We start from the raw sequence: 12,532 nt of genomic DNA, 5'->3' as shown, positions 1-12,532 counted from the left end.
TGCAATCCCATGGCAGCCGGCCGGTTGTACGTACCGCATTGGCCCGATGGAGTATTTCATTGGCGCGATGGGGTCTTTCATTGGCCCGATAGAGTCTTTCATTGGCCCGATAGAGTCTTACAACACACTGTTACAACAACAACAACAACCGTACACGAAGCTACAAATGACATCTGTGGCGCCAAGTCGGGCAAAACGTTGGTTCCAGACAGAACCTACACTGAAGCTGAACAATCTGGATCTGCCTGGAGTCGATTACCTTACAACTGTCCACAGCTCGTCTGAACACTATTATAGTACCCGATATTTGGACAATTTCGAAGGCTGCATAGGACTACAACTGCTTTACATGCCATCACCGTATACAAAAGTACACTTGTTGTGCTGTCAAAGACACCTTGGACGCTTAAGAAACCGATAATTGCTCTTTTCTTGGTGTCTGGAAGGAAACAATGTTTTAATTTGTCAAGATTTTCCAAATAATTCTGCACATTTTGCACTTAACTTCCAAGGGCTGGACTATATGCGTTTTTCACAGTTGAAAACTCATATTTTTCACCGTTACCTTTTTGAAACAATACCACTACTAAAATCTCAATGAAAACATATGTAATTCTTTTAAGAAAATGTTTTCATAAGTAATGAGGAAATGTCCTACTGAGTGAAATCAGCAAGTTTTTGTTCTTCAAAACCTATTATCTAAAAAAAGTAATCACGAAAAAATGTTGCACAAAACAAACATAGTACCAGCCACAATGTAGAACAACCGACTTGAGGTAAAATGACAACTTCATTTGTCGAATTTTCTGTACCTGAACACTAGCTGCTGCCATGAGTCGTCATTAAAAGTAAATAACAATGAAATGACATAGGACTACGAGCTCACCTATGTAAAATCGGTGTGGCAAGTGATAGCATGTGTAGGGCATGCGGGGAAGATGATGAGACGTTGGAGCATTTCCTTTGTCATTGCCCGGCTTTCGCGTCCAACAGATACCGGTGCTTAGGCGGAGACACAATATCAGACATGAACCAACTTAGGGGAGTGGCATTGAGAACCATTAAGAATTTTGTAAGTAGCACGGATTTCTTAACTTAAAATTTTCTTTTTAGAGGTACCTTTATAGTTTTTAGTGCGCACAAAAAGTATGTCCATAGTGGCATGGGGCGGATTAAAATCTGCACCCTCTTTTCAACCTAACCTAACCTATCCCAACCGAAATAAAAATGAAACAAATTTAATAATTACTAATAAGCAATATTTATATTTTTTACTTGTGTTCTGCCTTTTTTTATTTTTATGTAACGGCTGCTTTTCATAAAACAGCTGACCTTTACACAACATCTGTTCAAAGTTGCAAATTTCTGCTGGCAAAAAACGTCCCAGTAGAAATTTGCGGGTTCTCCATTTCCTAACTGTCAAAATTTGCTCTCTCTCGCGCTCTCTTCTGCTTGCAAATAAAGTACGCGAACGACTTCCAGTAACAAAATTCCAGCCAACATTTGGCAAACTTTGGAATTTAGATATTGGCACGGTTATGTGACAGGTCCCCACAGCATTAAAATTCCATGTTTTCGTTGATGTATTAAAACAAAAGGACTTACAGCCTGTAATCTGATTTTACGGAGATTACCAAGGAAAGCCAAACAAATCAAAACAAACTTCTTCCAAGAAAAGCACAACAAAACAAAAAGACTAAAAGCAAGAACTTTATGCTGTTTTCATAAAGTTCCCATAAACTGTATATACAATCCACAAGAAAACAGGCCAGTAGGCATCCTAAGATTGCGGGAATTTTCAAGGCTTAATTTTGTCTTATGCCAATATCGTCAATGCCGTCAACATCACCTGCAGCATCGCTGCGTTCATCAGTCAACACACCCCTCATTATGAGCTCTTATTGAAGTTGTATGTAGAAATAAGAAATTCCTCAGGTTTACCATATAAGAGTGGTTTGTTTGTCTTTAGTGGAATTCCAATAACTGAAAGATTGCTCTCTTATTAATAATGTAACAACAAATGTTCTCTTAATACCCTTGCTTTTTGTCTTTATTATCATAACTATTAAAATGTATCACGAATTTAATATGGAATTTTGATTTTTTTCCAAGCAAAAATGAAGGTTAACGTAAGAGGTTTGATGTGAGTGAGTAGGGGTAACGTTAGAAGGTTAAGAGTGCGTGAGTTACCATAGGCGCACCAATTGGGAGGGAGAAGTGCACTCCTGTGACATTAATATCGGTCACTGTTATTTTCTTTTATCGACATTTGGTTCATGCTGCACTTCCAGGATGTTTTTATTTGCAGTGTGCAATTGAGTTTTGTATGTGGCTAAAGGAAACCAGCATGAATTTCTATTGTTTCGAGACGATAACCAGGCTCAAGAGACCACGCCACTGCGCAGCAAGCCAACAGAGTTGAATCATGCCTTGATCTCTATTATCGAAGAACATTTTTTTTTTAAAGTTATATCCCAGATGAAAAAACGCTCGTGACAAGCCTACTACTTTTGGAAGCAGATGTCGTTTTATATCAAAGTAATTAAAATACACTTTCTTCGCTAAATGGACATAATAGGTTAGGTTAGGTTAGTTTGAATAGAGGGTGCATATAATAATCCGCCCCATGCCACTATGGACATACACCTAAACCAGTAATCGGCTTGTTGTCCGCTCTGAAACTAAAAGTAACCACTAAAAAGAAAATTTTAAGTTAGAAATTCTGAGCTACTTACAAAATCCTTAATTGTTTTCAATACCAAACCCCTAATTTGGTTCATGTCTGGTATTGTGTCCCCACCTAAGTGGCGGTATCTGCTGAATGCGAAAACCGGGCAATGACAAAGGGAACGCTCCAACGTTTCATCCTTTTTCCCGCATGGCTTACACATGTTATCACTTTCCGCACCGATTTTACATAATTGAGCTTGTGGGTCGGATATTTAAAATATTCTCCAATGCCCTACTGGGCGTGTTCCTCATCGCTCCGCCTATGACACGACAACTTGTTCTCTGAACCTGTTGTAAGGTCTTTATGTTGCACTTTTTCTCCATAGCAGTCCACCAAACTACTGAACCGTATGTAAGTATGGGTCCAATCTCAGTACGCTCCTGAATGTGACACCTCGAATTCAGTTTCCTGTCCAAGATCAGTATTTAAGTATTTGACCTTGTCAGATATCAAAATCGTCTTATTGAGCAAACGTGGTGCGTTAAATTGGCCCACCTTCGTCTTCCTCATGAACAGGTATATTTCAGTCTTCTCTGGGTCCAGCCATGTCATATGCCATATGCAAGACCCTATTAGTCCATATGCATAGCTGGTTCGGATCCTTAGGCCTTAGAAGTATTATACCATTGTCATCAGTCATAAAATACTTAGAAATCTATTTTTTTATAAAAGCGTAGTGGCTTTGGAAATAAAAAGTTTTTTTCATAGTTCTTTCTGTTGTCTATGCGTTCAAGATCAGTTAGTTTTGATTGACATTTTACCACAGGGGTAACTAACCAAACCCATGTTTGTCCAACTTATTTATTAGTTGACAAACTTGGATGATACTATTTATTAATAAAAACACCATTTGGATCTCAACCAAAATGTATTAACAAATTTGGGGGGTTCCATCCCTTCATCAGCGGTGTTCTTCGACAAATTACCCAGTCCACCACCAATGTTATGAACTTAGACAAAAATAGTCCAAATGAGAAAACACTATTGTTGCTAATTTCGAAGATGTCAGTAATAATTTTGAACACGTTTTAATTTTCATACAGCTCCACTGCAGAAGGTTTTTTGTTGCGCATATGCAAGCCAACATCGCCGTACGCCACATATCGTTTCTTTAAAATTAAACAAATTGGGGGGAAGATTATGGATTTGGTATATTAAGGACGATGGGAGTGGATTGTTCCTGTTTCGGTCACTTCAGTCCGCGAGAAATTCCCGATTATAAATGCTATTAAAACAAAGAAGAGCTATTAACAACACGTCAATTTCAGTCAAGCCGAAATCTGATAAAAAAGCATATTTTATAACACAAAATTATTGTTCGAAAAATCGATATATATTTATTCAGCTAGTATATGATGTAACGTTCCGATCTAGACTATAACGGGCAGGTGTTTTGAGGTGTCAAAAACAACTTACAATTTCAAACTTCGTTGATATCCGGTATTAAGTACAATTTGGGCCCATTCTTACTCTTTTTAATCGCTGATCAGTCTATACGACAGCTTTATAAACAAAAATCGGCCCTAAATCGGGAGAGACTTCTAGCTTAATTTCAAACTATGGTATTAATTGCACTTAGCTCAAAATTACTGTGACAGCAAAAAAGATGTAAGTGCCAAAACTACCATTATCTTTATTTAAAGAATAACATTTTTTACCCTCTACCATAGGATGGGGGGTATACTAATTTCTCCATTCAGTTTGTATCTACTCGAAATATTCGTCTGAGACCCCATAAAGTATATATCGTTGATCGTTGCGACATTTTATGTCGATCTAGCCATGTCCGTCTGTCGAAAGCACGCTAACTTCCGAAGGAGTAAAGCTAGCCGCTTGAAATTTTGCACAAATACTTCTTATTAGTGTAGGTCGGTTGGTATTGTAAATGGGCCATATCGGTCCATGTTTTGATATAGCTGCCATATAAACCGATCTTGGGTCTTGACTTCTTGAGCCTCTAGAGGGCGTAATTCTTATCCGATTGGAATGAAATTTTGCGTAACGTATTTTATTCTTACTTTCAACAACTGTGTCAAATAAGGTTCAAATCGGTTCAGAACCTGATATAGCTGCCATATAAACCGATCTGGGATCTTGACTTCTTGAGCCTCAAGAGGTCGCAATTATTATCCGATTTGCCTGAAATTTTGTACGACGGATTCTCACATGACCATCAACGTACGTGTTTATTATGGTCTGAATCGGTCTATAGCCCGATACAGCTCCCATATAAATCGATCTCTCTATTTTACTTCTTGAGCCCCCAAAGGGCGCAAATCTTATTCGAATTGGCTGACATTTTACACAGGTCTCCAACATATAATTTAATTGTGGTCCAAACCGGACCATATCTTGATATCGCTCTAAAAGCAGATCAAATCTTTTCTTATACCCTTTGTTGCCTAAGAAGAGATGCCGGGAAAAGAACTCGACAAATACGATCCATGGTGGAGGGTATATAAGATTCGGCCCGGCCGAACTTAGAACGCTTTTACTTGTTTATAACTAAATGCGTCAGCCAAAGACATGATCTTCTTCTTCTCTTTTATATAAAAATGAAATTGTTGCGCTTTGTTAGTTATTTCTTTGTTTGTCTGTTCCGTTTAGACTCAAAAACTGCTGAACCGATTTCCATGAAATTTTCACAGATGGTAGAGTTTGGGCCCCGATGAAAATAGGGTACTACATTTTTTGATACCCAAAGGGGGGACGGACCCTCCCCCATACAATCATTTTCAAAAACGCCAGATCTCGGAGATGCGTCCACCGATTTAAGGGAAATTTTATATGCCAGCTCATGTTTCCCCAAAAACACGAGATTGGTACAAAATTTTGGGGTCAACTAACCTGAGGGAGACGCCCCATCTCAAAACCCACCCGATCGGACATGTTTACCGACCCCCCAGCAGGACATATTTACCGGTTGGGACAATATGGATATCAAATGAAAGGTATTTAAAAGTGTAGTAAAAACTGATACAGAAATTTATTCCTTAATATCTGAGGCGCCCCCACCTATCAAAACCCATTAACAGGTCATATTATCCGATTGGGATAATATGGGTATCAAATGAAAGGTGTTTGCAAGTTGGGTACACGTCTGTTATGAGAATTCTGTCCAAGGTGCCTACGAGGCCTCTCCAACCCCAAATGCGGGTATGAATGTCCAACATCACAAAAGGGTTATAAAACGAAAGGTCTTTGAGAGTTGACTACCTATCCGATATACACATTTGGGACAGAGTCTTTGACCTGCCCACCCACCTAATTCGCTTCAATAAGACGTGTAGTTCGATCGGGATAATATGGGAATTAAACGAAAGTTCTATTACAGTAGAGTTTGAATCCAATATTGATATAAGAATTCAAGTATCTGCGTCACGTTCTGCCGTTCAGCAGGACATGTGGATTGCGACATTAAAGGACTCAAATAAATTGTCTTTTGAGTATTAGCATTGGTGGGACCGACCCTCACCTGCCAATTCATGAACTGTCATGGATAGAATGGGAGAGCAATAAAAGGTCTTTGGTAGTGGAGTACATTTTTACCCTAAATTTGGGATAGAAAGGAGAACCTGCGGATCTTTACAAATGTGCTTCCCCTGGTGGTAGTTTGAAAATATGATTTTTAATGTGGATAACCAATACAAAAAAATTAATGAGTTTGGATCTGAACGAGACCCGTAGCCCTGAATATCGTAATCAGCACCTTCAAAACGCTTGACATTACGGGGCTCAAACAAAATCTTGCTCTAGCACGATGCTGATATTATTTCAAGGTCCGCCCTCTAAATTCCCTTCAATCCGGCCATATTTGCGTACTATGGCAATAAGGGGCTCAAATAAAACGTATTAGATAGGAGAAAACGAATTTGATATCCAATTTTGAAACCAAGTGTTTGGGGGTAGTCTCATCCCATAAACTCCCCCTTACACAATTGCAATTGTGGCTCAAATAAAAGGAAATTTTTTCTGGGCTAAGTGCCGATCCCCCACCCTATATACACTTTAACCTGAACATATTTGTGGATTATGGCAAAAAGGGACTCAAATCTGATATCTGTTTTATGGCCAAGTGTTTTAGGGACGACTCATCTCATAAACTCCCCCTGAACACATATATACCGACAATAGCAAAATGTAGCTCAAATGTGGTTTTTGAGAGTAGAGTATGAATCTGAATACAATTCAACACCCAAACCAAGGAAATAAAGTAGATCTAACATCCAAACTTTAATGGGCGGACCCTCCTCTTACCTCGAATCTGATACATGGGGGTACACCTCATCCCCATAGCGGACAAATTTACCGACCAAAGCAATGTAAGCCTCAAATGAAAGAAATTTGGGAGTAGAGCACCAATATGATATCCACACTGGGACAAAAATTCTGAAAGCACACCCAAACAGAACTTTTTTGCTGACCGTGCCAATATGGAGCTCAGATAAAATAAGAGAGTGAAAGAAGGCGCAGCGGAACGGCCCTGTCCAGCTAGTACATATATCAAAAGTACATTTCAATCTAAGTTATGCTATGATTTATTAACTAAAAACCTTCTCCTCTTAAGTTTTGATTTTGCCACTTCCATCTTTTTGCGGTTAGGTGACGATTAGGTCGTTAGTATCCTGCCAGGGACTGGCCTCGCTTATCATTGTTCGTATTCCCCCACGAAGCGTAGAGAGCGTTCGCATCGTACCCTATTAGTACCTCATTTCCAGTCTGTTTTGCTTTTCTCAAAAGCTGATACAGCCCCGACGTGGGTGGTGATGTCGAAGGGTCGAAATGCATAAAAAGTAATGCCAGGTATGCTTTACCGTCTTCCTGTTTCATCACTGTTCCATCCGACATTAACAACTCTGGAAAAATATATAATTTAAGTTTTTATGACAAGTATTGCAGGTCTTCGTCCAAGTACTAGTGTAAGGAAATGATGTCAAGAAGCTTAACAAAGTTCACTGTATTAAAATTTAGTGAAATCGGATAATAAATACGCCTTTATGGGCCCTAGACCTAAAATCGGGATATCGGTCTATATGGCAGCTATATCGAAATATGAAATGATCCTTAGAACCTAACACATCTCATTTTGCCAAATTCCAGCGAAATCAGGAGAACGGTATATATGACAGCTATATCCAAATATAGACCGGTTGGAACCTTATGGTCAAAAGGCCTAACGTAGGTCACTGTGCCAAATTTCAGCGAAATCGGATAATAAATGGACCTAAGACCTTAAATCGGTTGATCGGTCTATATGAAGGCTATATCAAGATATAGTCCGACGTAGCCCATCGTCGAACATAAAGATTCAGCTGGTTACCTCCATTTTTAAACCCCGTAGCGTGATTTCGATAGACAGATGAAATGAAATGATTGCATTGGATTTTTACGACGATCCACAATATATATACTTTTTAGGATCGGAAATGGATATTTCGATGTGTTGCAAACGGAATAACAAAATGAATATACCCCATCCTTCGGACGGAGACCACCGTAGCGCAGAGGTTAGCAAGTCCCCTTGTGACCCTAAATGCCTGGGTTCTAATTCTGACAAGAACATCAGAAAAAAATTTGGGCGGTGGTATGGCACTAGAAAAACTGGCAACCATGTAAAAACATCTCCACATTGAGGCGTCGCACTGCGGCACGCCGTTCGGACTCGGCTATAAAAAGTGTAAGCTCAATAATAAGGGAGCTTAAACTTGAATAGGACAATACTCATTGATATGTGAGAAGTTCCTTAATGGAATGTTCATGGGCAAATTTGTATTCGCCTTTGGTGGTGGGCATAAAAAGGATAATGAAAGTTCGAGCAATGCATGCATTTTTAATATACAGGGTGCGCCAGAGAAACTGACTTATTTGAAAGGTCAGTAAAAACAAAAGTACTTAGGTTATTGTATTAATTCTTTTTTATTTGAGAATAAAATGTACCAATTTTTTCACACAGTCTTGAAAATGGCATCGAGTAAATGGCGACCCCATTACGCATAGACTGATTAAGTCGATTTTGGAAATTCGTGTCCACTCTTTGCAGCATATGAATTGGTATGTTGGCAATGGCGTTGGGAATATTGTTCTTGAGTAGTTCTTGAGGATTTACACCACTCCAATAACGCATGTTGGCTTGTTGACGTAGCCGGAAATGTGATAGTGAGTCTAGTCACTGGAAAAACTACCGCGTCTTCAGGCAGGCGGAAGGCAAGTTGCGTGGCAACAAGTGAGCGATCGTTAGAAAAGAAGCTTTCGATAGCGAAATCCTGCAGCTCCCTAGACCAGAGTATGATAAAAACTGAGTGAAGAGAGAAATAAACTTGGGGCCTGGAAGCTTATCTCTCAAATTGGTTAGTTTTACTGGCGTACCCTGTATTTGGATGAAAATAGCTTTCTGTAGGCGCCCAAAAAGTCAAATAGAGAGATCGGTTAATATAGAAGCTATAGTAGGTTATGGACGAACGGACGAACATCTCCATCTGTTGGAAAGTTACGCAGTTTTGATCAGTAAAAACAATTCGGAACCGGTGTGTGCTGATCTTATTGTTAACTTAAAAGATTTGTTTCTTATGGGATAGCATACAATTCGCTTTCTGCTTATCAAGAAGATATCAACATTTTTAATTTTGAAATTTTTTAGTGGTTACATCAGTTGTTTGCCCTACGCCTGAGAATCCCAAAAATGGAAAAGCCACATTTACAACTTTGGCTTACAACTCAGTTGTCAGTTATGAATGTCGTTATGGATACACATTAGTTGGTGAGAGCTCAAGCCGTTGCGGTGCAGATAGAAAATGGAGTGGATTACTGCCCACATGTAAAGGTGAGATAACATTTGAGACACTGCCTCAAATTAAACTATTGAAATTGCAGAAATTAATTGCGGTCATCCGGGTGTGCTTTTTAACGGCTGGATCGAGAATGTAGAAGCTGGTACTGGTTTGGGAGCTAGTATAATCTTTCGTTGTCAGCCAGATATGCTAATGAAGGGTCAGTCGTCAAGTGTATGCCAGATTGATGGGCGTTGGCGAAACCAGTTGCCAGAATGTTTGGCACCTTGTGTGGTTCCAGCCATATCGCAAGGTTTTGTTGTTCCGATTGAGATTACAACTGATGAGAATGGAACGGTAATAACAACACCTACAACTCAATTAGCGCCTCAACAGCCATTCGGAAATGTAGAGAAAGTAAAACACGGCACTGCTTTGGATGTACGATGTGATTTAAATTATGAGTTTCCGGTATCGCTTTTGAGCCCCCCTAAATGTCACAACGGAACATGGAGTATAATCCCCAGGTGTGTTCCTGCCAGATGCAAACATATGCCAAAACCTCCAAAACATGGCATGGTCTTGGCTCCTAAAACTGAGCACGGGATGAAGGCGAGATTTAAATGTAAAGATGGATTCAAGCTTGTTAGCTCAGATGGGAAAGATATAATCGATCCTAATGATTATGTCCTTACATGCTCGTTTGGAAATTGGACAGGAGAAATTCCATCTTGCCAAGAAGTTTTTTGTTCTTTTCCTGGATACATTCCGAATGGAAAAGTCTTGCTTGTCGGAAATATGGGTCTTTACGATTACAGACCCTATGTAAAAAAGGTATTTCCCAGGTATAATTTATAAAAAAATCAAGCTGATAATATCTACTGTTTGTTTTCAGATTGTTAATAATAAACAAATCATGTACGACTGCGACAAAGGATATGTTTTAGATGTCGGACCACCTGGAGCCACCTGCGTAGGTGGGAAATGGAGGCCATTAGAATTGCCTCAATGTCTGTTAGGTCAGCATCCACGCCTACGGTGGAACAGAAGAAGACGATCAATAAAGATAAGACACTTGCGGTCTTCATATCTTATGAAACACTTTCGGACACTCGAAAGGAACTTATTTAACGAAATTGAGAATGATTCGATCGGTCTTAATAAGTGTTTAGGCGCAGGTGAGTCCGAAATTAAAACATGAGCTGGCACTCTGTTTCCTTTTTACGTTGACCACTGTGAAACTGTATATAAGATAAAATAAAAATTATATTTTTCAAACCCTGCACCGAGAAAAATAAGTTTGCTTATATCAGCAAACACTGTATGCTGATTTTAAATTAAAATTAAGTTTAACCCTTGAAAGATACACTTAGACAAATTTTAATATCTAAACAGTAGTTAAGGTATTTCCTATATATTACTGCGTTTTTTTTTTGAAAATTGTTGTCGCCAGTTATTTGATTTTAGTAAATATTTTGTCTGCTGTTATTTCAAACCGTTAACAATTTATCAAATTGGAGAAAATAAGAAACAATTTGCGCTATATACATTTCAAATTAAAACATAAGATGGAATAAAAAAGTTGTTCAAGAATATGGGCCATTTTTTGGCCATAGTTACCTTTTTATCATTTGAAAATAGCAGATTGTGTTTGCTGTTTTATCAAAAACCACTGCTATCCTATTTTCAGCAGACTTTCTATCGGTTCAGTAAACATTTTTGCTGTTCCTAGTGACAAATTTCTATTCACTTTAAATTAAAAATGTCCTTTAAGAAACAGGAGCAAATTTCTCGCATATCAATGAGTGCTGTCCGATTCAAGATTAAGCTCAATGCTAAGGGGACTTATTTTTATAGCTGAGTCCGATCGGCGTGCTGCAGTGCTAGGCCTCTTTGGGGAGAAGTCGAAGAAGTGCAAATTTCGCGCATTTGGAGGGGATAACCACGACTGGAAATTTTTTCTGATGTTCTTGCCAGGATTCGAACAAAGGCTTTCAACGCCATAGGCATGCTTATCTCTGCTCCACGGTGGTCTGAAAAATTTCTATGAGTGTATTTAATTGTAATCTTTCCAATAATTCATAAAAGGCCAGGCTCACATGATGATTCTATTTCAAGGCTATTTCTTTTAGTTGATATTTGATTATACTCACAAAAAAACACAGTTTGGTCTTTTCAAAAGTGGTAATGTGCCCTTCACCGCACTAAATACACTTCAACATACCCAGCTCAATCACGAAAACCATTTCCTTGAGAAATTATTCATTTTTGGTTCCTCCTATTATGAATGATTGCACTCTTGTTTCTAAGGTCGAAAACCACAAATAAGAAACAGATGCAACATTTGGTGTCACTAATGGAAACAAATCCAGAGATCGCCAGGGGCTTCTTTAAGGGCAGCAAAAAAAAAAAAAAACTTTCGCGTTCTTGGATCAAAACTTAAAATGAGATGATTATTTTTTTTTTAATATTAGATAGTGACCTGTCATGACGGACACAATAACCGAGACGTTTGTTCTAGCCAGCGACAGCGAAGCGGTAGACCTCTGCAAGTCAAGATTAGGCCACATAGTTTTCGACAGTGCACCTCCTTGGGATGTTCGTCTGTTGACCCATCTATTAAGATCCACAGATCCCAAGCCTGCCGTAATGTATCTTTCAGTAACTAAGTTATAAATAAACTTTCTTAAGGTAGAAGGAAGTAAGAAAGAGGTCAGTATAGCTTTTGGTGTCATAAAGGGATGCATAGGTCTACTAGCTCATTTATGCAAAATCGATGGGGCAAGTTATAGCATGTGGAGAAGATGATGAGACGTTGGAGCGTTTCCTTTGTCATTAGCCGGCTTTCGCGGCTAACCGACACCGCTATTTTGGTAGGGACACGATACTATATCCAACTTAGGGTCGTGGTGTGGAAAACAATTACGGATTTTGTAAGTAGCACGGAATTCCTAACACTTATTTTTTTTCTTTTTCGAGGTTACTTTTTAGTTTTTAGAGCGGACAACAAGCCGATTGTTGGCTAAGGTGTATG

The 12,532-nt window shown here is 38.9% G+C and overlaps 1 protein-coding gene across 1 annotated transcript in view; it reads left to right on the top strand.

The window, feature by feature from the left end:
• LOC106087128 (uncharacterized) overlaps positions 1–12,532 on the top strand; it is a 632,434-nt gene that overhangs the window by 194,925 nt on the left and 424,977 nt on the right. The window contains exons 6-8 of the mRNA XM_059365898.1: positions 9,369–9,551; positions 9,602–10,332; positions 10,394–10,676. Of these exons, the coding sequence (XP_059221881.1) occupies positions 9,369–9,551; positions 9,602–10,332; positions 10,394–10,676 (1,197 nt within the window). The remainder of the gene's footprint in view (positions 1–9,368; positions 9,552–9,601; positions 10,333–10,393; positions 10,677–12,532) is intronic.

The sequence above is a fragment of the Stomoxys calcitrans genome, chromosome 3, assembly GCF_963082655.1.
Source record: "Stomoxys calcitrans chromosome 3, idStoCalc2.1, whole genome shotgun sequence".
Lineage (NCBI taxonomy): Eukaryota > Metazoa > Arthropoda > Insecta > Diptera > Muscidae > Stomoxys > Stomoxys calcitrans.
Note: the sequence above shows the minus strand (reverse complement) of the source record. Positions and strands in the feature narration are given on the sequence as shown.